Genomic DNA, 26,499 nt, shown 5'->3' with positions numbered 1-26,499 from the left:
CTCCAGAGAGGGTCTACTCTGCTCCCTTGTCCCAGGACAGGGGGTGGGGCACCCCAACCCCAAATTCACATGTAACAAGCTCTCACCCCAGTCCCCTTTCCTGCCACCCTGAAGAGTATTTAAAACCAGTTTTGAAAAAAAAAAAAAAAAAGAATGATAACTTTATTATATGTGCTGCTGAAGCAAGCACAAGAATGATAACTTTAAATTGGGTGGTCAGCACATCAGGTACATTCTTTTTACTTCTGAATGTTTTGAACACGTCCAGAGTAAGACGTCTTTTAGGTGAGTGTGCTTCCCTAACATGTGTCCTAGGAGCACAATGGTGTTAGAGGAAAACATCGAGTCCTTACCGGTCACAGTCAGAAATGTCAGAGAGATGAGGAGATTGATGCCCCAATTCATGCTAGAAGTTAAAGCCATGGCTCGTCCTCTAATTCCACCAGGAAAAATCTCGCTCAGTAGCAGCCAGGGCACTAGAAGAAAGGGAAGATGGGGGGCGGGCAGCAAAATGATCAAAAATCCATTGAATTCAAGGGCCAGCCCTCTGACCCCTGCCCTAGCCCCGCCTGGTTGTGGTTGGAGAGGCGGGCTGTGTCCTTCCTCATGTGCTTCCTCCTCTGTCTCCAGCCCAGGGAGAAAGGATTCAGGAGAAACACTGACAGAGCCTGACAATAATCCTGGAAGTAGGGGCAGAGACAAAAAAAAAAGCACTGGTATGTGACCCAGGCCTGAAAAATGCCAGCGGGAGGGGCGGCGGCTGGGCCACCTGCTGGGGAGCAACCCAGAGGCACCTGCCAAGCCCAAAGCCTGCGCCCCACCAGGACTCCACCTGCTCGAGGGGCCCCTCACTCGGAGAAGTCCAGCATCACAGCTAACCAGTGGGTGGGAAATGGAGCCAGGACGGCAGGGGAAGGTCTTCCGGACCAGAGGCCAGCCAAGCGGGCAGAGGCTCTGACATACACAGAGCTTCCAAATTTGATTATGATACGTGACTTCATGTTTGAATTTCTGAAAGGAGACTCTTGTTGGCCCAAAAACCAATCAGAGCACTTTTTATTATCTGAGAGTGACAGGGAGCATTACAGGGCCTGCCTGATGGGACTAGAACTCACTCTTCTGCCCACAGCCTATCAAACCTGGCTTGTCTCAATCAAATAGCTACGAGTTCTTGCAAAGGGCAGAGTACTTTACGAATCTTACCTCAAATGATCCTCCCCAAATCTCATAAGACAGGAACTGTTACTATCCCTCTTTAGAGGAGATAAAACTCAGGCTCAAAGCATTAATAATTTGCCAAGGTCACAGAGCTCGGAAGCAGTAGGGGTGGCACTGAGCCCTGGCAGTCAGTCTGAGAAACTCATGCTTTTTAATCACGGTGCTCTCTTGGTGGTAGCTCAATAAATATTTGTTAGTGAATAAGTAAATGTGGAGCATGAGCATTTGATTCTGAAGAAAGAAGGACGTGGGGGCTGCCCCAGGCCTGGCTCACTGCTGGCAAAGTCAGCATGCGATGGAAAGCCAGCAGTTACATACAGACCAGCTGGGGGCCTACCCTAGGGCAGGCAGCGGGGAGGACGCAAGAAGTCGGGGAGGGGTCCCCATGCTGCCCACCACCAGGGCTGCCTATGTGGGAATCAAGCCGTCAGCTGTGTCTCTAATTTAACAACTCACCTCCCAAGAGGAGATTGGGCTCCGGACAGAAAACATCTGCTCATAGTAAATGTTCTTACTTTAAAGTAAGAAAAAATAAATTGAATTCTAGAAGAGGGCTGGAGAAACAGTTTTGTTTTGTTTTGTTTTTTTTTCCTTGATGATCTCTTCCAAGTGAATCCGTATAGGGTTACCATTAGGGCATAGAAGATAATTGGAACAAAAGGAACATGTTTATTATTGCTCTGATTAATAGGGAATTCAAAGTTAAAATTCTGTATCCGTCCCCTCTACTTCCTACCCCTTCCAAAACCGTATTGGGTTCTTGCAGATTATTTCCTTGGTAAGATCACTTGGCTCTTAATGAGACCACTGCAGTGCTCAGGTGACCTTGTCTTGAATTTTGTGAGACTGGGGATCTGGCTTTGGGTAGAATGACAGTCGCATTAATTCTGGCGAAGCCTTTGTAATGACCTGCCCCTGGACAAATACAAGATAAAATTATGTAAATCCAATGTTTTTGAAGTTAAATAATCTATGCCACAGACCCCGATTCCCCTTTCTGTCTGTATTTGTCACAGTGCTGTGGAGGATTTCTCATCACCTTTTGCTCTAGCAGCCATGAGGAGGAAGAAGGTGGAGGAAGGGTCACTCTTTCTTTTCTAAATGAGCTCACACAGGTTTTCTTGATCTACCTCCATCCCTACTTCATCACCTCTGAAACCCTCTTCTTCCCTTCCTCACCTTGCACCATGACCACCTCTTCGAATTGTTTGGTGGGATTTTGGTAAATCATCACTGCGGCCATCACACTCATGTTGGCGTCAGATGAGAATGAACTGATCCTGCCGTTACAGAAAATGGTGGGTCTCACCAACAAGAAAATGAGACTGTTTCACAAAGCATTAGTTACGAGCACTCAGTCTGAACTGTCAAAGGCTGGCCTAGAAGGACCCACAGTCTACGCTGAAAGCCTGTCCTAGGCATGCACCTGAGCCAGGTTCATTGAACTAATCAGTGAGCAATGGACTGAACATTGAGAGACTGCCCTCCATCTCTAATGAGACTTTGTTAGGAAAGCCTTGCACCTGATATTTCCAAAAAATAATGTATCATTGCAGAAAGCTTCTACTTCTTTCTTGATCTGATAGAAAGAATTCAAGAATCGATTCTTTGGTTTATCTAATGTAGCAGTTGACAAGGGTTTTGACAAGGATGATCCAACCTCCCAATAAGAATCTGTCAAGTCAAAAACGAGGAGAATATTATTTTAACAATGATATCAGCACCCCAAACTCACAGATTTTCAAATCGAGAAAGTGAAATGAAGTTCTGAAAAGGATCCTTGCAGCAAGATAAAACTTACTGAAAGAATAAGAGTCTCTCCCCACGGCCGACTTAGGAGTAAGATGATGCCAAAATCTGACAGGCCAAAATCCGTTCCCTAGAAAGGAGCTAGGAATGTTCAAAGTAGAAAAAAAAATGGAGTAACTCTGTTTCAGTTCATAAGTAAAGAGCACAGAGATGTAAACTATCACAGGGGGATTTAATATGTTGATATTCAGAGTGACAAGTAGAAGTTTTCTGAAAATCACTGATGTTTTTTCTAGTGGGATGGCCTCATTTCTCTACCAGAGGAAGTCATTTAATGCTACATGCCACAGTGAAGAAGAGGTGGCTTGCTCCGGGTGTCCTTGTTCTCCCCTGCCCTGAGGATAGACCCATGGGGGGGGGGGGGGATATTTGTGCTGTTTGCTCATGAGGAATTCATAGAGTATTAGAGACCTAGTGAACTCCTCTCAAGTGAGTGCCACCACTACTGTTAGGCAGGCCCTGAAATAATCCTCCTTGACCTCCATTCTTCCACCCTTTGCCCCTGCGTTCCACAACTACCTCAGCAATCCCGCCTCCTTTAATGTCAAAGTCTGTACATCTTTAAGGCCTCTGTGCTGCAAGGATACAGGAAAGTTTAGACTTGCTGGGACACACTTTGCCCACAAATATTGACACTTGTATCTCACATGATATTAAGTAACAGGGCTGCCCATCAGGACTTGCCTAATCCAGATGAAATCTGCAGACAGGGTTTATGGCTGCACAAAGCATCATGAAAAGACCATGAAGGACAAATATGTTGCGGTGTCTCTGTGTGCCGTGGAGGACATGGACTTGCATTAGTTGGGGCAATCCATGGAGATGCCTTAGGCTTCCCACAGATAACCTGCCACACTTACCCCCCTGCCCCCTCCATATGAGCCACTGAGGCTGTCACTTCAGCCCTCGCCTTGCCCTGTTGAGTGCTTCCTAAACTTCCTGGCATACTAGTTCCGGGTTTGAAAGATTCACGGAGATCTTAAACTCTTGCCAGAAAATTCTTGGCAACTCGGAAGGCAGAATTTTCAATGATTTGATTTGCCAAAGAGTCCGTGTTCCATACTTTGCAAAGGTGAAGCCAAATCCCATGGCTTTTGTTGCGTATGCAAGAAGCACACAGCACACCTAGCTCTCTGTCTGCCAAGAGATCCCTTGAATGTGAATATGAGAGGAAAACACTCCTATTTCCTTCCAACCAGAGGTTTAAATCCTGGCCTCAAAAGTTCCCTAAGTGGGAACAGTCTGCTCTTTAAAAGAAGACACCCCACTGTGGGCCACTGTCTCCAACATCAGTGATGATGCAATAGCTTTCATTTGTTTTTATTTTTATTTCTCATATTCCCCTTTCTCTTCATCTTTCTGAGTTTTGCTCATGCCTGGCCTCTTCTAAAGCAAATATTTTACTCAAGAATATTATCTTCTAGTACTTAAATAAACCAAGAAAAGCAATCAAAACCTTAATGTTCCCCAATCTTTCTATCTTAATGATTTCTAGTCAACATCAACTGAAATGATTTTTTTTAGACATATTTCAAGGAAAATTGAAGTCAATGGAATAACTCTCAGTTTAAAAAAAAAAAATGCCAGAATTAATGATGACATTCTTTTGTGAGCAGATACCTGCTCACAAAAAAATCTACTGGCAGTAGACTTTAAACTTTCTTGTGTAGCCTTTAAAATAATTTTTATTTTATTTTTTAAAAATATTTTTTTTAATTTTAATTTATTCATGAGAGACAGAGGGAAGTAGAGACATAGGCAGATGGAGAAGCAGGCTCCATGCAGGAAGCCTGATGTGGGACTCGATCCCAGGACTCCGGGATCATGTCCTGGGCCAAAGACAGACCTTCAACCACTGAACCACCCAGTGTCCCTTTAAAATAATTTTTAAAACTGAGTACCTTCTTTCATTTATAAGTCAACATCAAACTTTCTTTTCACTGTAAATTTAAATGATAGCAAAGAATGCAATTTCTTTTTTTTTCCTTTAAAGATTCTATTTATTTATTTATTTGAGAAAGAGAGGGAGAGCACAGAAGGAGAGTGAGAAGAAGCAGACTCCCTGCTGAGCAGAGTACCAGACTTGGGCTCAATCCCAGGACCCTGAGATCATGACCTGAGCTGAAGGCAGACGCTTAACCAAATGAGCCACCCAGGTGCCAGCAAAGAATACAACTTCTATTGTATTATAAATTCAAACATATAGAAGAGAGCACTTCTCACTCTTTAAATATTTCCAGTAGAATTGAAATACCATACCTGATATTCATTATCATCTATTTAAAAAATATAGGAATAAGATATTTAAGGTAAGTTTTATATTGTTTTTCACCTTGAACTCAGTATTTTATCCTTTTGCAATGCATTTTAAACTTGAAAGTCTTGATCACTTCATCATAGTGCTCTGAAAAAAATTACCATAAACTGAACTGAAATTTTAGTTCTTTTTTTTAAAATTTCCCCTAAGAGCTTTTAGGTATTTTTTTTCAGTTATTAATACAATAAATAATACAAAATGGATCAAAATTTTAGAACTATATTATAAATCTTTAGAATTAACTATTAGAAATGAAAAGTGAAATTTGTTGAAAAATCTCTCTTAATGGACAGGGAGTTTTTTTAAAATTATGTATGTGTGGATAAATGTCATTTCTAGAATAACATGATACATTTCTACTCTTTAGATGAAATTTATTGTTCTCAAGAATAATGAAAAAGTATGGGGAACTGAGGAAATTTTATAATAGAAATATCACTCAGTTTTTTGAATTAACAAAAAAAAGTTATTTGTAATGATACATCAGCTGATCACTTAGTAGGTCATCCTTTAATTTTGTTGAAAGCAAATTGTTGGCAATTGTAGGCCTATGAAAGGATTACTATCCAGTCATTAGAGTAATTTTTCCATACCACACTTACACCAATATTTCCAATTATCTTTTGGATTAGTGCTCCTGAGGTTTTTTATAATTTGGGACATGTATCATCATAATAAGTTTTCTGAGGGTTAACAGGTTTACTTTCTTCCACTTAAAGTGGAAGCACAATTATTCCTAGGAAGATGAGAAAGAAGAAATTTTAGGCAACAGATTTTTCCTAAAAAATCAAGAAATTGATTTTCCTTGATGCATGACTGAAGCAGTACTCTGCAAAATCTACCCCGAGGAGTACAAATATCCCAATTTCAGACCACTGAACTAGGATTCAAAATGAAAAAGAAAAGGAGTTATAAGAAAATAACCTTTTTAAATTTACACTGGAACTGGAATGTCATGCTTCAGATGTAATATGTTATTTTGTGCTTTTTTGATGATTGATGCTTTGGACTTTAATCAGAAAGGTATTATAGTCTTTCATGTTATTAATGTTCCCTGGAAAAATTCTTAACATTGTGTTCTGGAAAACAATAAAGTAACAAAGGAATGCTTGTGTTTATTAAGATAGTGTTAAAACCTTAGTCTGTTTCTTTAATGTCTTTACTATTCTGATAATTCACAATTCTCAAGGGCACAGGACTGTGAGGAAAGTTCAACTCTATTGTTTTATGTGAACGATTGCCCACAGTAATGGAATTGATGGTGTCATTTCACTGTGTGTTGAGTTGTGCTCATCCTACAAAAATGCAGTTTTTAGACTGGTTCTGTCAGGTTCTGGTCGGTTGCATCATCTGACTCCAAAGAGGACTTTAGGATTTAATTAGGTAAGGGCACATATGTCTGTAAGTTTTTCCTCCTTTGCTTGGCTTCAAACTTAGCATAAAACTATTCAGACACTAATTTTTATTTATTTTGCATTATATTAATGATTAACATCAGAGGGCCAAATAGCTCATCATTTTAATCAATTAAAATGGCCTTTAATTTCATTAATTGGAAAAAAAGAACAGGATGGATGGGAATATTGGTGATAACTAAAACCTGAGATTTAAAGGAAAAAAATGTGAAAAATCTTAAGCTTACATACCTAACACCTAACTTGTACTTAACACAAACCAGTGTGTGAATATGATTGACTAATTAGTTGATACTAAAATTCTCATGTTTAAAGTCTAATAAAAATGCCTTTTCTCTAAAGCTTTGTGATTATCCCATAAGAAGAATGACAGAGGAAAAAAAAAAAGATGACCAGTAAAAATGCCTTTAACTGTGATGATTCTGAATATTAAAGACCTAGTATCTAGGAGGAAATCTGAAGACTATCAGAATCTTTATTGAAACATTGGATATACTTCTGGTTTGTAAGCTTCTCTGTTCTAAACCCAGCATCTCCTGGAGTAAAGCAGCTAAGTAAACTTCTAAATTAGAACCTGCTGTTTCACATCCCTGGAATGTCAAAATCTTTTTTTTTTTTTTTTTTTTTTTTTGAATTTTTATTTATTTATGATAGGCACACAGTGAGAGAGAGAGAGGCAGAGACACAGGCAGAGGGAGAAGCAGGCTCCATGCCCTGGGAGCCCGATGTGGGATTCGATCCCGGGTCTCCAGGATCGCGCCCTGGGCCAAAGGCAGGCGCCAAACCGCTGCGCCACCCAGGGATCCCTGGAATGTCAAAATCTTTAGCTGTGCAAACATCACATGAACAATTTCTTTTTGAAGAGCTAGAGTTATTTGGATATAAAAATCTAAATTTAAATGTTATGGCAGATGAGTCTTATGCTTCCTACTGATACCCATGCTCCAAAAAGCTGGCTAAACTCCATAAAACTAAACCAAACAAAAAGTTAGACTCTACAGTTTTTGAACCTTAAAAAATTTCGAGTTTCTTTTTTTTTTTTTTTTCGAGTTTCTTATTTAAAACAGAAAAGTGGCCTTTTTAGGATTCTTGACCTGAGAGACAATTCTTCATGGGGCTCTTGCAGTTCTGTGTGTCATATGAGCAAAAGCGCCGACTGCTTTTGTTTTGGGCTTTCTTTGTATGACAAACAGCCTTAGAAGACAGAGATAGTGTCTCCTCTGGAGGAAAGGCTTGTTTACTACCCAAAAAATTAAAGATATCTTCTTCCACAGAGGAAACCAGGCTGGCTTACTGTCTGTTATAAAAGATTTGGGTTCCCTAGGCTTGGCGATCCTCTTCTCAAAAATGGCCAATTATATGCGCTCGTGTCATTTGGTTCTCTTCATGTTGCCCTGTGGGTACTGGGGCTTGAGGGAATGATGCAATGCTGATACTCTAGCTATTGCTGTTGCTGGGAGTGATAAATTGTCCTGTCTGATCAAGAAGTCTTATGTTGTTTTCCAAAATCCATAAAACTGAGAAAGGCTAACTTGTTAACTTGCAAGTGGAATAAAATATTAGCCAGCTTGCAGTTCTTCAGAGTTTGATTACTTACAGCTATGGTATGATTTTTCCACAAAGATCTTTTATTACTATTACTAATTATGGACTGCCCTTTACATCTTGAGGGATTTAATGGGACTGTTAAGTCTGAGATAATCCATTGAAATATTTCTGTAAACTCTAATGTTAATTAAATAAGCAAAAACAAACCGCAAATGCCAGGTTCAGATTTTCACATATTTCTTTTGGAAAATTGTGAAGGAATTGTCTCAAGTCCTTTTTATAAAGAGTCAAGTTTAAATACATCTAATTACTAAACCAAAGTAGGTAAAATTATCCCATGATATTGTTAATCTCAATATTTATTTTCAAGGGAAAGGCTAGAAATCTGGAAATGAATATTTTGTTTAGCATTATAAACTTTTTTAAATGGCCTTAATTTTAGGACATTTAAAACATGAACTTTCTTAGATCATCAAATATTGAAAATGGCCTTGTGTCCTCAATTGAGTAGCTTTATTCAGATACAATTTTTGGTCAGATGTGCATGGGATTCCACATACCATCATTCATTTCTGATTCCCTATGTACTGACCCAGATACATACCAGAGAAGATCAGGATCTATCAACCCCAGACTAGAGAGAGAGAGAGCTGCCCCTTCTCTCACAGAAGCTGAGAGTATTCTAGAGACGTTTTTTAACTTACTCAACAAATATTTATTGAGCCCCTATTGTGGGCCAGACCCTAGGTTAGGCTAGAGGAAACAACTGTGAAAAAGACATAGTTTGTATTCACATAGGACATAAAGTCTAAATTAGTTACACCGACTTAGAAGAGTAGGCATTTGGGTATTGCTCAGCCTATATCACACCTTTCACACCCCAGTGGAAAAACCTGCCTGGTTCCCTAGGAAGATCTCTTCACTGTAGGTAATCCAGAATTAAACCATATTTTAAAACATAGATCTATCCTTTTTAGTCTTGACCCAACTGGAATGGTGTATGGGAGGGAGGTGAGGAGGACCGTGGCATTACAATTCAACATAGGGCCGTGGAACATGTCCTGTGTGTCCTGACATGACTTAAGCAAAATGCCCGTTGAGGTCAGTGCTGGCATTATCAGAACTATTCATGTCATGTCTAGACCAGAACCTGATATTTGTTAACACTAAGAACTAACTGTACTGAGTCCATACTGCACACCAGGCACTGAACTAGGAACATTTTATACAGGTTGCCTCATTTGACCCCACCACTATGAAGTAGACCATATTTGCCTCATTTTCTAGATAAGGAAACTAAAAGAAACCTCAAGAGAGAAATTGACTTGGCCAAAGTTCTACACCCTGGAGCTGAGAGTGGAAGTCAGATAGCTGGGTGCCAAAGCCTGTCTGAATTTAAACACTTGGTGTTCCAGCCTCTACAGGATTTCTTACTATTCCACTAAACCTTCAAGCTCACATCCCCTCAAGGCCACTGGATCTGCCATCAACCCTGCTTAAAACTCTCTGCTCCCAGATCTTCACACTGCTTTCTTCATATAAGCCTTGGCCCAACATCACCACCCCAGGAAGGCCTTCTGTGACCATGTGACCTCCTCCACACCTGCTCCTTCATTTATCCTTCCTGTTGTTTCTTTACCATTCTAATCTCCACCTAGAGTTGAATACTTCTCTCCTCCTGACACTGTATTATACATGTATTCATGTTCTTGCTCATTGCCTATCCTCACCACTGGCTCCATGAGGGCAGCTGTGGACCTCACTCACCTGTCCCCAGCTAACCACACCTAGCACTGGGCCCATTATATCATGGGTGAGCATTAAGTGAGTGAATTAACAAATCCCCATTGCTTCCTCCCTCTCCCCTCTCCTCTTGGTCACCCCAAATTGCTTTCTTGCTGGAACTCCTGCCTATTTGGTAAAAGAGCTTAGAGGAGTTGATTTGGTGGCACCTGTCACTCAGTCTACAGTGTGAGGTTCTGCTTGAATGAGTGAATACAGAGGTAGTTAAAGGATAACCGTTACAGACTCATTACCGAACTTGACATGTGACGTTGGATAAATTCCTTCCATCTGCTTTCATGAAGAGATACTAGTCATGAGATGGGAGAGGAGGTTCCTTAATTTATGAACGCAGGAATGTTTGGATCTTGAAAAGCTCTAATGATTGTGGAAAGAATACCTACACACATTTTTCTATGTTATAGTGGCTAATTTAAAAAGGGCTGGGTTCCTATACAAATATCACCTCAAATGAACTCATGAGAGAATAATTTCATGCCTTGGGTTTGGGCTCATCAGTGCTTTATTTTTGAAGCATGAGTAGAAGAGAAATCTTCATGTGGCTCTAAGTCCTCACAATGTCAGGAATCCTTGGTTCTACCCTGAATTTGAACCATGATGGACAAATACGGAGCTATTAAAAAGAGCTAAGTGGTGATCAGGATCACCCCAGAAACAGTTTTTGAACATATTTTTGAAGTGAAAAATGAGGTATAGAAAGTCGAATGTTTAATAAAGGTCTCTAATAAAAGCAATGGAGTCTAAATCTTGATTTCATTTGATGGAAGAGTTTTTGTATTAGTTACTGAAAAATGGAGGGCAGAGGCTCCTAACCTCTTTAGGCCACGAATCCTTCAGCAAGCTGGTGAAGACTATGGGTTCTTTTGAATAACATTTTAAATGCATAAAATAAAATACATGAGATTACTTGGTACCAACTAAATTCATGACCCCTCCTGAATTTAGATTCTAGGGCAACCCTGTTATTTTACAATTAGGAAAACAGAAGAACAGAAAGTAAAATGATGTAGGGCATGTGCTTTAACCTAAAAATAGAATTTTTTTTTCTTTTGGCTGAAGAAACTATGTTGTGATCTAATATAATTAAGGAATGTTGTTCTAAGCCAACTCATATTTAAGAATGTTTAATAAAAATGTTTTTTTAAAGATTTTATTTATTTATTCATGAGAGACACAGGCAGAGGGAGAAGCAGGTTCCATGCAGGGAGCCCAATGTGGGACTCGATCCCAGGTCTCCAGGGATTACACCCTGGGCTGCAGGCGGCGCTAAACCGCTGCGCCACCAGGGCTGCCCAATAAAAATGGTTTTAGTCTCACTTTCAATTTTACTTTAGAAAAGCAAGTACTTTTCCCTTTATACCACTGTTTATGCAAAGGACTTGTGTCTGTTACAAGCAATAAACTCTTTAGATGTAATACCTGGGCAATAATCACATCAGATTGATACACTTTATAATGCATTCAAAATCTGGTATGAAAACCTTGATTAAGAAAGGAGGGAAAATGAGTGGGAACTATCAGAGAGGGAGACAGAACATGAGAGACCCCTAACTCTGGGAAATGAACATGGGGTGGTGGCAGGGGAGGTGGGCGGGGAGTTGGGGTGACTGGGTGATGGGCACTGAGGGGGCACTTGACGGGATGAGCACTGGGTGTTATATGTTGGCAAATTGAACTCCAATAAAAAAATACAAAAAAAAAAAAAAAAAACCAAACCTTGTTCCTGTTAAAAACGTTCTCTAAGCTCCCACTGGTTTGTGCAGTTTATACCAATACTCTAGAACACGATTTTGGTGATTGAATTGGCATTCCTAGGATATGTTTTCTTTACAAAAGATTAACTACAACATAAACACAGGCATAAACAACTGACTTTTGGCAAGTAAAACAAGGACAATTACCAAATCTCTTCTAAACATTCTAGGAGAATCAACAGCCCCAAACTACGGGTGTGAAATAATTGGTTGTTCTCTTTAGCGGGGAAGATCTGAGATTCTTAGACTGCCTCCTGATCCCATGCATGAATATCCAGCTCTTCAGGCTTATGTATTTTACTCAATGTGGACTTATATGGCACTTTTTAGGGCCCGTTTTTTAAGGACTTTATTACAAGTTGACTTAATCCTCACAATGCTGTGAGATAACTCTTAATTGTATCTACATTTATAAATGATAAACTATGAGGCACAGAGAGGTTAACTAACTTCCCTAGGGTTGCACAGCTGGCAAGTGGCAGAGTTGAGATTCGACTCTAGGCGGTGACCTACTTCAAAGTCCATGCTTTCCCTTTTCTAAAAAAATGAACCCATACTTACACATAACCCAGCTCAGGCCTTGGAACCACAACTATAAGTTGAAGAAACCATAAGATGAAGGGTCATTTCTTTTTCCCATACCCCATGAGATTCTCCATCTCATTAGCAAAAGGAGCTCTGTTCTCCATACAGCAGGAAAACGCCTAGGTGTCCAAGACAAATCCAGAGCTACTTTTAGATACTGAGTCTGAAGTTCCCAATAACTCTTCATGACTTAACAAAGAAAAGCCCTAAATGCCTCCTGCTACCTATTTCTGAGCACTCCTAACTTCTGTACTTCTTATCTTATAGGCAAAACCAGAAGATTTTTGAAAATATGCCGAAGTGATGGATTGTTCTGCAAAAAGCCTCACAATGGTCACTGGCAGGGACAGCAGTGTCGCGGCAGCCTAGCATTTCCAGCTTACGTGGCACTTTGCCTGCCCCAGACAATTGGACACATATAAAAAACACACTTTGAGGGCAGCCTGGGTGGCTTGGCGGTTTAGTGCCGCCTTCAGCCCAGGGTGTCCTGGGGATCGAGAATCGATGGGAGACCTGGGATTGAGTCCCACATCGGGCTCCCTGCAGGGACCCTGCTTCTCCCTCTGCCTGTGTCTCTGCCTCTCTTTCTCTCTGTGTTACACACTCTCATGAATGAGTAAATAAAATCTTTTAAAAAATAAAATAAAATAAAAAATAACACACTTTGAGACCTTTCTTATATTTGTATCTCATTTTTAAACTCCTTCTCCTCTAACCTCCCTCTTAGAAACACAAATGTAATCCTTCATGGTTTTCGTGCAGTGCTTCCTTTAAGAGAAAGAGGCAAAAAATGGAGATGTCATTTCTTCCCTCAAAGAGCTTATTTCAATAACTATATTTGGTTAATAAACCAAAACAGGGACACCTGGGTGGTTTAGTGGTTGAGCGTCTGCCTTCGGCTCAGATCATGATCCCTGGGTGCTGGGATCGAGTCCGCATGGGTCTCCCCACAGGGAACCTGCTTCCCCTCTCCCCGTCTCTGCCTCTCTCTGTGTGTCTCTCATGAATAAATAAATAAAATCTTTAAAAAAAAACCTACAGGGGATCCCTGAGTGGCGCAGCGGTTTAGCGCCTGCCTTTGGCCCAGGGCGCGATCCTGGAGACCCAGGATCGAATCCCACGTCGGGCTCCCGGTGCATGGGGCCTGCTTCTCCCTCTGCCTGTGTCTCTGCCTCTCTTTCTCTCTCTCTCTCTCTCTCTCTCTCTGTGTGTGTGTGTGACTATCATAAATAAATAAAAATTAAAAAAATAAAATAAAAAAAAGTTTAAAAAAACCTACAGAAGCAATACACATCATCATTAAGCACTAAGTTGTGTCATCATACTGACTTCCACTTACAACACACTCAAAGCATCCCGAATGCTCCCGAGGGCATCAGCTCACCTGATGCTCACCATACCCTGTGAGACTGAACAAGGGTTACTAGGCACATTCATAGATGACAAACCGCTGAAGGGAAAGGACCCCAAGGGGGCTGTGTCTCTTGACCAGGGTGTGGAGCAGGGGCCATAAGGCAGCGCGACAGGTAAGGCACTGCCCGTTGCCCGGCTGCGAGGGGCCCCCTCCTTTTGCAGGCCAGGAGGATCTAGGTTACTTCTGTATGAGCCTTGGCCTCGGGCAGCACGCCACTGACCACCAGGTAAACGGTACCCCCAGAGTTGTGCCGGCACCAGACGAAGCTGGGGAAGATGATGGGGAAGCCCTGAAAATCACACCGTCCTTCCCTCAGAGATGGGTCAGTTAGTAGCAGAAAGAGGATGGGATGAGGCTCCCGGTGCCTGGGGTTCTAGTCCAAAATCTGTGTGATCTCAATCATCTTGGACATCTTTATTTTCTATAAAAGAAATATGTTATATGTTGAACTAGATAATTTCTAATCTTCATTTCATCTTGAAAGGTATTTGACTTCTCTGACTTGGGAGAAAGGAGGAAGCCAGGGAAGATTGGTGAGCCGTGCTGACACGAGGAACTTGGTATTTAAGGGGCCCTCCTATGCAAGGCGGGTGGTCGAGGCGAGGATCCGCAAGGTATGAGAACTACAGGAAGGGACTTCCAGGAACCTAGGCATGAGCTCACAAGGGGTAAACTAGGTGGCAGAAACGGGAAGGAAAAGATAAACACGGGAGCCATCCGTGAGGGGAAATCCAAGAGCACTTGGTCACTGACCAGATTGAGAAAAGGCCCCAGAGCATCAGACCGAATGACAGCATGGAAAAGAAAGGGATATTCTCCTGGCATAAGAGAGAAAACAATTCAGCATTGGACTGATACTGAAGATTTAAAGTGCAGAAATCCAGTACTCATCAGGAGAAAAGGAACTAGAAGCCGTATGACATAAGAGAACTAGAGATAAGTGAGAGTCATCAGTTCAAGGGAGATCATGAATGCCCCTGAGAAAATAAATGTGGAAGCTTTTACAATGCATTAGCAAAGTGGGTTTTTTTTTTTTTTTTTTGGTTTTATAGCTAAAGAAACAAGAGCCAAAAGACATGAATTTAATGACCTCATCTCATTTCAGAAATAGATGAAATGGAAGCTAGGCATACATTGTAACAATTAATGCTTTAATTAAAAGAAATAAATATCTGTCACAGCATTTGAAGATAGAATTTAGGGTTGACGTTCTGGAATATTTTATTCCACATTCACATCTATTCTTTCTTAGTCCTGAGTTTATTACTTTGGCAGTTCTGTGTCCATTTAGCTGAACTGGAACTACATTTCCCAGTGTTCCCTCCTCTGTATAGTGTTGTATGAGGGTAGGCCGAAATACAAATTTGCATCAGACTTGGAAGGCCAGAGTGACACATCCATCAGCCCTATGCTGGGTCCTAGACATCACTGCAGCTTGTCCATGTCGCTGTGACCTGCTGTCTCTTCTTGCTAGTCCAGGGGAGCAGCCAGTGCGCTGGTCCCCTCCTCCAGCCTCTCCTACTACTAGACCAGTTACACTGTCAGAGCTCTACAGAGCAGGACACCTGTTTTTCTGAAGGTGGCCAGTGTCATCAGAGTGGATGCAGTGAGAGACAGATGTAGCCTCCAGTTTCTTCTCACAGATTCCAGTTCGCTCTGGCTTTAAGTCCAGCTTTTCTTCCCCAGGCCCTGCTGATCTGCAGAGACTGCAGGACAAAGTCAGATGCAGAGGCAACAGGCTTCCACAGGCTTCTTCACCAGCTTCTCCTTGCGGCCCCGAAGAGTGACCTTCTCCTTTTCCTCTCACTGTCTCCTTCCAGGCCTTTGCTTTCTCAGTGTCTTCCACAACTGTGTGCAATGGAAGCCTTGTAAGAAACCCCTTGTTTCCTATCACTCACAGTGGTTCTTCTCTGACAGAACTGCTCGCAGTGCCTTATTTTCCAGGCCCTTGACTGTACTCTGTGCCTTTCACTTATTCTCAAGGGACCATTAGCTATCAGAAAAGGGTGAGGAAATTTTAAAATGCATCTTAATATTTTTAAATAGTCATCTTGATAGACTGAACACCAGTATTAAAGCACTGGCTATGAGGAGGTCTGGGGACACCATCTATTGGTTTCTGGTACCTGGAAGCCTCCACAGCACCCAGAACTATCCAGCTTCTCAGTAAGAGAGAAACAAACTCCCACCTAATTTCAGCCACTGTTATTTTGGTCTTTGTTATGGCTGAGCTTGAATTCTAACCAAATACACATTAAACGTTATCTTAATTGAGTTCAGTTATTCAAGTACGGGCACATCAAAGCTGATCATTATTCTCCCTCTCTCTTATTCTGTAGCTCAGCCTTAGAAATGTACGTGCTCTTTTACCAAGCAGAACTTCAGAAAAAGAGAGGTTATCAGTATCTTGCATAAAATGCAGAGTGGCCCATTTAATAGCCTTATGTGATAGACGGTGATACACTACTTTCATTCATTCTTACCTTTTTTTTTCATTCTTACTTCTAATGTGTCTTCATGGTGGACTGAACTAAAAGTAATTAACATTTATTACCAAGACCAACACAAGACTGTCTATTCTTGTCCTGGACTAGGGATTACCAGTGAATTTCAGAAGACAAAAGGCATTTTCAACTATTTGAGCAAGTCACTCAGCCTCTCTGAGATCCAGTGCCACCGTTTATAAAATTTGGTGAATACTCTTTCTTCATAGGCTTGTTGTGAAGGTAAAATGAAATACTCCAAAGTATGTAAAGCCTTCCTAGTACAGTAGTTGACACAATAAATGTCAATAAATATTAGTCAAATTCAAAGCCTAAATATGTTTTAAAAGAATTAGTATGGAATACAATTTAATGAATTCTAAAAGGTAAATAACAAAAAGCCCCCAATAATTTTTTCCAAAATCAAACTGAATTTCCTGAAAAGAGCTCTTGTTCTAATACAATAATGTATCAAATAATATCCTAGTGACAGAATTTGCTACAACTTTCAAAGTTACCGAAAAACTAAAGAGAGAAAGGTAACATGAGCTTGGGATAACTTTGACCAAGAATCGGTAGGTTCTGGAAGTTTAAGAGCAATGTCTTTGATATAACATGTGCCATGTTATAATCTCTGTTAACCTGAAAGTTTCTCTGACTTAAAACAAAGAGAGCATCCTATTCTTTTTGCTAAGCTTTCCTTAAATTCTTAGTTGATTCTTTACATTTCAAAGGATTGGGTCAGGGACGCTTGGCTGGCTCAGCAGTTGAGCGTCTGCCTTCAGCCCAGGGCATGATCCTGGAATCCTGGGATCAAGTCCCACATTGGGCTCCTTGCATGGAGCCTGCTTCTCTCTCTGCTTGTGTCTCTGCCTCTCTCTGTGTGTCCCTCATAAATAAATAAATAAAACCTTTAAAAACAATAACAACAAGAAAAGATTGGGTCAAAAAAAAATGATGTGAACAATATTTTTAGTTTTATGATGAATATAAAGGGGGGAAAGGTGCTGGCAAAGGAAATCAGTGAGACAAGACCATCCAAAGTTTATCCTATGAGCAAAACTTACTCTACTTATTAATATAGGAAAGTTCACAAAGAAAGTTTAAGTTGTTCCTTGGTACAAAATAACATTTGTATCTTGCCCTTCTGGTAGACTTTAAAGAGTTTCTAAAGATAAAAGTATAAGAGGCTTTCTCCAGTTTCATTAGCTTTATGTATCAGAGGAACCTTATTAGTGTTGTCGGGACTGCATGTTTGTGTCACTGCTACAATTCATATGCTGAAGTCCTAATTCCTAACGTGATATTTGGAGGTAGGGCCTTCAGGAGACAGTTAGGTCATCGGGGAGAGCTAGTGATGGAACTAGTGCCCTGTGAGAAGCAACATGAGAAAGCTAGCTAGTTCTCTCTCTGTCCATCCCTCTGCCATGTGAGGACACGCCAAGAAAATGGTGGCCGTCTACAAACCAGGAGCGGAGCAACAACCAAATGTGCCAGCACCTTGATTTTGGACTTGGCAGCCTCTATACTGGGAGAAATAAATGTTTGTTGTCTAAACCATCCAATCTTTGGTGATTTGTTATAGCAACCCCAACTGACTAAGACAAACGTCTCACAGGTACACACCCAAGCTGACTGAATCTTGAAATAATAGTAGAGACCTGTTTCTAGGAAACTGTTCATTAATAATATTTATCATTGTTAAGTCTTAACAAGGAGGGCCAGGGTTCAGAAGCAAGTCAGAGAGATCAGAGGCTGATGGTATTGTAGTATTTACTGTACTTATCCATGCACAGTCCATTATAAGCAAATCTGTCTACTCTTAGTGCCAGAGGAAGGGCCAGTTCTAATCCATCCATAGTTTGGAACATGTGGCCAGGGTGTCCCTGAATAGCCACTTATGACTCCACAGAGCAAAGAGCAGTCAATGAGATTCCTTCTCTCACTCCGGAATTTGAAAGAATCAAAATTCAGAGACTGATCTCACTTAGAAGTGAAAGTGGACTGCGCTGGTGAGGAAGCAGAGCTGCAGTAGAGGCCATATCGGCTATGTGCAAATCTAGTTATTCATTAACAGAGATTAAGCAGGCCAAGCCTGCTGGCTGCTGACCAGAAAGAAGCAGACACAGAGAATATAGCTCAGTTAATTCGAGCATAATCTCCTTGAAGACAGGGACAGTGTCTGTATTGTTCATTGCTATTTCCCCAAGATCTAGCATAGTTCCTTGTTATTGAAAACAATTAGCCTCTTGATACCTATCACCTGAATGAAGAGTTAATGACTTGACAGTAGATCACTAGAGCAAGCCCTAAAGTGACTTTCTTTCTTGAAACAGTATCAGTTCCTGGCACCGGAAATCTAAATTTGTCCATGAGATTCCTTCTCCTTCAGAGTAACCTATGTCCTCTCATGTTCCTATGCTTCACTATTTCCTTTTATTTGGGCAAAACTGTTAGGTCCTTGATTCTTGTAAACAACAACAGCAACCATTTTTGTGTGTGTGGGAGAGAGGAAGGAGGAAGGGAGAGAGGTCTGAGAGAGAGAATGACAGAGAAGGAAAGAGAGAGAGGGAGAGAGGTGCAGGAGTTAAGGCTGGTAGAGAGACTACACTTCACTTCCCTAAATAGAGGTTTAGTTTAGACTTTGGGTGCGAGGCTGAAGACAAGTAACTGCAAGAACCAACCTGCTATAAAAAACTCTAGAGAGTTTGCTCAAGAGAAGTGTTTAAGCTTCCTCATTGGAGTAGACTAGCTATATAAAATAAAATAACCATGTAGCTATCTCCCTATAAATTGTTTATATTGTTTTGAATGGGAGTAACTTGACTACCATTCTCCTACTTAATGAGTAAAGTGCTCAGGGATGTTACTCTGGTGATAAAACACAGGTACTTAAACGAATAATCCACCCTCCTTTCCAACTCATCATTTGCTGTTCTTCATTATTACTGAATGCATTCACTGGTGTGTCTTTAAGGAAATCTAAATGCTTTTTTCCTTCCGTTTATGAAGAACTCAAGAATGGTGTGGCAGAAAATATTCCAGTAAACTGCTTTCATAAGACAATATGTCCTCTTGGGCAATACATATCTTTCAAGATCTGGCTTATCCCCAATCAATTGCTGTTAAATTATCCTCATGTGACAGATAATGGAAAACTAATCCTCCTGTTGAATACCAGCCCTGTACATTTCACAAAGGAGGTATGAGCCAAGCATACTTTCCACATTAGTAGAACCATCAGGTGGCCAGTATCATTCCCATTTTACTTCTAGTAGTGTTACGTAAAAGGTACCACAGTTACAAGATGTGCTGATGGTAAAAAGCAATATGTTAACATTCATAAGGGCAAAGAGGGAAGGAATAAAAAAATTAAATACTTACTTGGTCCTAGACCAATTGAAAAAGCAGCAACATAAACAAGCAAGCTGGCTAAGGAAAGCCATTTCAGGAAAGCTGGGACATCTGCAGGGTCTGTGACTATCAGGTATTCAGCTGGACTCAGTCTAGCATTTGGTAAGATTGTCACCCCTCTCTTATCCATGTCATTTCTTGTGGGCATTAAGGGGTTTTGGCTGTGGGCCGTGATCCCCTTAAAGAGTTCTCTAAGAGTGTCATCATTGGCTGACAGGTTTCCTGGCCCATAAAATACAGACTTATCCAATGACTGGTTGATAGGGCTCTGGCTTCTGCAGATATTGGTGAAGTTCATGGGGATGTTGAGATTCACGATGCCCATGGTCACCAATGAAGCCGCCATCACAGAGGTGCCGATACAGAGGAAGGTTTTGCTCCCAACATGGTCTACAAGAAGAGTGGCAGGGATGGTGCTGATGACCTTGACAACTCCAACCCCCGTGGAGGCGAGGCTGGCTGCCTCGTTGCTTTGGAAACCAACAGATTTCAAAACAGTTGATGCATAGAATAATATGTTTGGCTGACCGGTGACTTGCACAAAAAACACCAAGGTTAGACCTATCATTATCCGAGTCCTCATGTTGTCCTTTGATCGAAACAGATCCCAAAAACTATACTGATATTCATCTTTCAGGGAAGATTTTATCCCAGTGAGTTCCTCTGTTGTATCTGAGATGGCTCTCAACTTTCTGAGAACCTTGCTAGCAGCCTCCTCATGTCCTTTCATCACCAGAAACCGGGGACTTGGAGGAAGAAAATACATTGCGATTGCTTGCAAAACTCCGAAGGGAATAACAAGGCCAAACATGTATTTCCAGCCATGGGAAACATTCGCAAATGCATAGTTTGAGATGTAGGCGAAAAGTATGCCGATGACAATCATCAGCTCATTCAGGGACACAAGAAGACCTCTTCTGTGTTGTGGAGCAATCTCTGCGATGTAAACACATGTGGCAATTGAAGAGAGCGAAATGGACACCCCTATAGCAATTCGGCCTACAATGAGGACCTCATAAGATAAACTGAGTATCAGGATGAGGCTCCCAAGTCCAAGGAGGCAGGATGACAAGATGATGGCAGCCCGTCTTCCATACCTGTCAATCAGGACCCCTCCAGTGAGGGAGGCCAGCAAGGCCCCAATGAGGAGGGAGCTCACAACCATTTCCTGCTCATGGCAGGTTAGGGCTAATAAAGTTCTTAACTGAAGAAGGGCCCCAGAGATGAGCCCAAGTTCATAACCCACCAGGAGGCCACTGACAGCTGCAGTGATGGACGACAGGAGAGTAAACATGCCGCAACCTACAGGCAGAGAGAAAGACAGACAGTTCATTTCTGTGCTGTTATTTTAAACACTTTATGTCTGAATGGAGATTTAACCTTGTATAAGTAAGTTTTTCAGAGCACTGAGTATAAACACAAACATAAATATAGCAAAATAACATATTAACAAAAATGATTAGCTATAAAAGGAAATATCCTTTTTCTTTCATTTTGGGGAGGAAAGGGTGGAGACATTAAGGAAGTCACTCCCTTCTTTTTGTGATGCTGACATTGTTTTTAGGTACTAGCTACAGCTATGCAAGAGGAGCAGAGGACAGATGTTGAAGAATGACAGACAAGAACACCATTTAGTTCCTGCTCTGGCATCAGATCCAAAATTCAGACAGCCCAGTTCCTCAGGTCCCACTGCAGGCCATTCTCTAAAGGCAAAGCTTTGAGGCAGAGAAGACAGCATAGGAGCCTTAAGAAATGTTAGAGGCGGGATCCCTGGGTGGCGCAGCGGTTTCCCGCCTGCCTTTGGCCCAGGGCTCGATCCTGGAGACCCTGGATCGAATCCCACATCGGGCTCCCGGTGCATGGAGCCTGCTTCTCCCTCTGCCTGTGTCTCTGCCTCTCTCTCTCTCTCACTGTGTGCCTATCATAAAAAAAAAAATTAAAAAAAAAAAAGAAATGTTAGAGGCTTCCCCCTGTGTAACCTGGGGGAAAATGAAGCCCTGTCACCAGGAAACCTGCCCTTGTGTCTCCTGGGCCACATCTGGCCAAAGCCAGCTCTTGTTGAAACATGAGGGTACTGGACTGGGTGTGTGTGTGTGTGTGTGTGTGTTTGCCTTTGCAAATTTAAGGTCACACCAAAAAGAAGAAAGAAAAGAAATGGATGCTGGGGAGGGAGCCAACAACATCCATGATTTGCTCTGAGTAAGAAGGCAAGGGAATGGCACTGGGTGGGAGGAAGAACAAAAGGGACTTTGTATTGTTTTATTATTTTAATGTTAAAAAGTGAAGAAAAATAGCAAAGTATTAACAGTCATTAATTTTCATAAGTAGGTAGGTCGGTGTTGTCTTTGTATTTGTAACTTGTCAAAACAGAAACAAAAAGAACAAAAACTAACCAAGGGAACCTGTGCATTGCAGGCACAGGAAACAATAATTTACAAAGTGTGACACAGGAAAGCCTGTTTTTGGAATTGTTGGGCAGCCAGTTCATCAAATGTGGCGCATATCAGCTTGGGGAAGTAAATAGGATCCACTAAATTTGGATAGGGACAGAGGGGACATTTCAAACAGAGCTGTGGAAGTCACGGTGGCAATGTTTTATAGTTTTCCAAGTATAATGAGGTCATTGCACACTGAATGGCATGGAGGCACTGATGTCAAGTTTCTTGCTGCTGGGTACAGACTAGTTCTTCCAGGAGCAAGACTGGTAACAGAGAAGAGTGTGTTGCCTTAGAGTTAACAAGAGATGATGGTAGCTTAGACTTGGATGTTCAGAGGAGACATGGGGACAAGTAGGCAGATTCAAGGGTAATTTGGAAGTAAAAATGACTGCACTTGCCAATGAACTGGAGTTAGGAGGTGAAGAGGGGGGTCAGAACCCAAGATGGCTCCATGGTTTGAGCCATTGGTTGGGTGATTTTATTATGTTCAATAACCTTGTATATTGGCCTATATATTGTTCAGGGCAATATACTGACCAAAGGAAGATTGAGAAGAGAACTGGTTATGGCTGGGGGAAAAGGAGGAATGGAAATCAGAATCTTTGTTTTAGGTTTACTGAAATATTTTAGTTGTTTTATCTATAAGACGTTCAGTTAAAAATGTCAATTCAGACCAATATACAGATTTGGAGCTTAAAAGGTAAGTCAAGGCTGGAGAATAGGCTGCATGTATTTGGTATTTAAAATCATGGAAATGAATGAGATCACTTTAAGAGATAAACAGAGGAGCTGGAGAAGCAGGAATAGGACTTGAACCTTGGAATACCAACATTTAGAAGAGGAGACAACAACAAGGGAGACGAAGAATAGAAATGACATGTGTATAGAAAGGACTAGAAATGTGTGTGGGCACACATATTTCAGAGGTGGAGTGAGGGCCATTTAACCCTGCCATTGCAGGGGAGGTAGTGTGGTTTGAAAATGTTGTTCAGGGGATCCCTGGGTGGCTCAGTGGTTTAGCGCCTGCCTTCAACTCAGGGCGTGATCCTGGAGTCCAGGGATCGAGTCCCACATCAGGCTCCCTGCATGGAGCCTGCTTCTCCCTCTGCCTGTGTCTCTGCCTCTCTCTCTCTCTCTCTCTCTCTCTCTTTGTCTCTCTCTCTCTCTCTGTGTTTCTCATGAATACATAAATAAAATCTTTTTAAAAAATGTTGTTCAGCTCTAGGAAAAGAAGCATGTTGAATAAAGTTGGTCTGAATCTCTTCCATCAGAAATATCCAAAGAATCCTGAGATATAGGTGACTTCAAAAAATAAATCTAAAAAGGATTGAATATTTAGATGGAGGGGCAAATAAAAGTGCAAGAATCCACAACAACATAAAATTAATTCATGAGCATAGCAAACACAAACCATTAAATTGAAATTAAATCAAGAATTTAACCAGCTAATCAGAAAACAAATATTTAGCACCAGTGCATGGCAGGTATTTTCCTAGGAACTGGGATCCACATCTACAGCAATAAAAGAAACCAATGTAGCTATATAGTTCACCCCCAAGAAACTTAACATTCTGGTGATATCACTTATTACATACTGTCTTAATTTTTACTTGGAAAATGACTTTTAAAGCACCCTCTTATAGGTTCATTCATGTCCTGCATTTCCACATATTTTTCCCTATTGGGATCTTTAAATCCTCAGCAACATATTTCTTTACCACAAGGAGAATCAGGTCAAATTCTCACATCTGGATAAGGATACTGTTCTGCTTCGTATCTCTACTTGTTTATTTTATCTACGTTTGACATATTGATTTGCTCTATGTGCTTTAGCAACTGGTCTCTGATATTCAGATTAAAGCAATAAGTGACACAGGCAGCACGGGGATACTGAGTCAAGGACATGGCAGAGCAGATGCCAGAACTATTTGAGGAGCAGAAGACTGTCCTTGCCACCTTGTCTTCTGCTCCTTCCTAGTTTTCCTCCTTTGTTAGTTAGGTTAGAGTTTCCCTATCAAAAGAAAGACCCCTTGAGATATAGGAGTCCCTTCCTTTGACACGCTATCCTCCTACTTCAGGCAGAGTCTGAGGTGGGGAGTTTGGGAGGAGTGGGCCAAGGGGCAAGGCAAGTCACAAAGCCTGCTTCTTACACCGTGGGGGGCCTGCTCCTGACAGAAGAGGGATCCAGTTTCTTTGTCCATTTCTGGACTTAGCTTCATATGCCTTGTTCTTTCAGTCAGGGTTCACTGGACACTGACAAATAGGGATGTGTACAGAGGGTCTGGAAACCATCCCAGTTTGTCACTGTCCCTCTGGAGACCAGGCAGCTATAATTCTTCAGAGATAAAACAAAAGTATATCCATATGAATTACTAAAAATTAGTTTTACAAAACTGCAGGTTCTAAAAAATGTTATATATCACATCATCTATCTATCACCTATGTAGGGAGTTGGCCCCGGGAGAGGCAGCAGGGGCTAGAGGAGACCGTAGGATGAGGCACGACAACCAATGTCTTTTCAAAAGAACACCCAGCCCTTGGGTCAGACACTCTGCACTTCACTTTCTTGGAGCAATTTAGCATTTCCATCGGTTTTGCCCCCGGTCTTGCTTCACGGGGTCCCTTCCTTTACATTCTTTTCCCCCAAAAGGGCCCCAGAGAATTCGCAGCCGTTGGCGGACAGCAGACAGGGCAACTATCTGGAGACTTGCAGCCAGGACCCGCGGGGCCTTGGCTCGGGCCTCCCTCTGTGCCTTGCTCCTTTGCTAGAAGACAACAGGGCTCTCTGGGTGCGAGATGACCCTACAACAAGGTAGGGAAGTCCAAGTGCTGATGGAGGGCACAATCACCCCGACGGGCTCCGCTGAACGCCCGAGGCCCACCAGAGGGCACAAAGGCCGGGGCCTGCACAGACGCTCACAGCTTCCCTGGCTCCCCCCTCCCCGGGTTTCCATGACCTTCCAGGCGGTGCCGCTCCCCCAGGCGCCCACCACAGCCCGGCCCGAGGGGCAGGCGAGCCCTGGCCTTGACAAGACCCCCTTGGTGCTGTGCTCGAGAACAACTTGCAGTAGCCCCACAACCTTCGGACGTGGCCTCCCCCAGCCTGGCCCGCGGCCCCAGTCGTCCTCCCTGAGTATCTCTCGTACCCCCCATCCTCCAGGCGTCCTCTCAAGTGCCGCCTCCCCCAGGAAGGCCGCCCTGCTCTGCCATATTCTGCAGCCTCACCCTCAACCCCTCTGTGCTCCTCCTGCCCCCACAATGTGTTGCTAGGACACCTGGCATCTTGGGCCGCGCTCAGTTATTCACCCACGTGGCAAAAGCTCTGCCTTCCTCAGGTCTATATTCTCGTCTTTGGCCTTTGGCATGAGGTAAACACTCAACACGTGTTTGTCGGGGGACTGAGGAAGGGAATGCACCGCCGCTTCCCCAGGAGACGGACCGTCCTCTCCTCCCCCGCGGCCGCCGGCGCGAAGGGCGCGCGAGCATGAAGCTGCGCCTGCACCTCTGGGCTCACACAGGTGCTTGGCATTTGTGCGGCGCAGTATTAGCATCGCCGCAGACCGCGCAGCTCTATTATCAGCCTGTTCATACGGCACCACCAGACACCGCAAGTCCTTTCATCATCACTCGTTTACTTATACTTTATGACCCATCGGCCCCATGCAGACTTGGTCTCTGGTCGTTCAGATGGGGTTTAGCAGCCCCACTGCGGGCCTCGAGTTCTCAGGCTCCACAGCAGTCTCCAGGCACCTGTTCTGCAGCTCACCCTGACCATTTGCTGTTTCTGGAAAATGCCAGGCACTTCCCCAGACTTGAGCTTCTCCTCACGGCCTGACTCTCCCCTCACTTTAGGGCCTAGGGAAATCTGAGTCATCCCTGAAGTTACAGTTTGAAGAGTCTCCCCTCCCCTGCAAAACCTTCCCAGATGGCTGCTCTTTGGTGAGCTTCAATCTCTCTTCTCTCCCTTGCCTTTTCTTCCATGGCCTCACAGTACCGTGGATTATATTTAGTTATGCCCGTCACCTACCTTAGAGTGGGAGCGCCTTGAGAGCTGGAGCGTCACTATCAGGGGACCCACACGGGGCTTGACCGAGGGCTCAGTACAGACTAGTGGATGTCGCGTGGATGCGGGGCACTGGCGCAGCCGGAGAACTCCGGCCCCGGAAGAGTTAGGGGAGAGTTAGGGGTGCTGTTCCACCGGGCCGGGCCGGTGCTGCCTCTTGGCCCCAGACCACGTGTAGGGCCCCCTGGGGTGGTCAATACTGGGCACCAGCCATCATCTAACCCCCCTCCGGGCCCCC

At 42.6% G+C, this 26,499-nt stretch overlaps 1 protein-coding gene across 4 annotated transcripts in view; it reads right to left on the bottom strand.

Moving 5' to 3' along the window:
* The window catches only part of SLC2A12 (solute carrier family 2 member 12), an 86,845-nt gene that overhangs the window by 46,815 nt on the left and 13,531 nt on the right, over positions 1-26,499 (bottom strand). For all 4 annotated transcript variants that reach the window (XM_072720544.1, XM_072720557.1, XM_025997858.2 and 1 more), the window contains exons 2-3: positions 19,731-21,062; positions 354-476 (exon numbers count right to left, since the gene is read on the bottom strand). In XM_072720544.1, coding sequence (XP_072576645.1) covers positions 354-476; positions 19,731-21,054 — 1,447 coding nt within the window. In that variant the 5' untranslated portion in view covers positions 21,055-21,062. The remainder of the gene's footprint in view (positions 1-353; positions 477-19,730; positions 21,063-26,499) is intronic.

The sequence above is a fragment of the Vulpes vulpes genome, chromosome 1, assembly GCF_048418805.1.
Source record: "Vulpes vulpes isolate BD-2025 chromosome 1, VulVul3, whole genome shotgun sequence".
Lineage (NCBI taxonomy): Eukaryota > Metazoa > Chordata > Mammalia > Carnivora > Canidae > Vulpes > Vulpes vulpes.
This window is presented reverse-complemented; position numbering and strand designations above follow the sequence as displayed.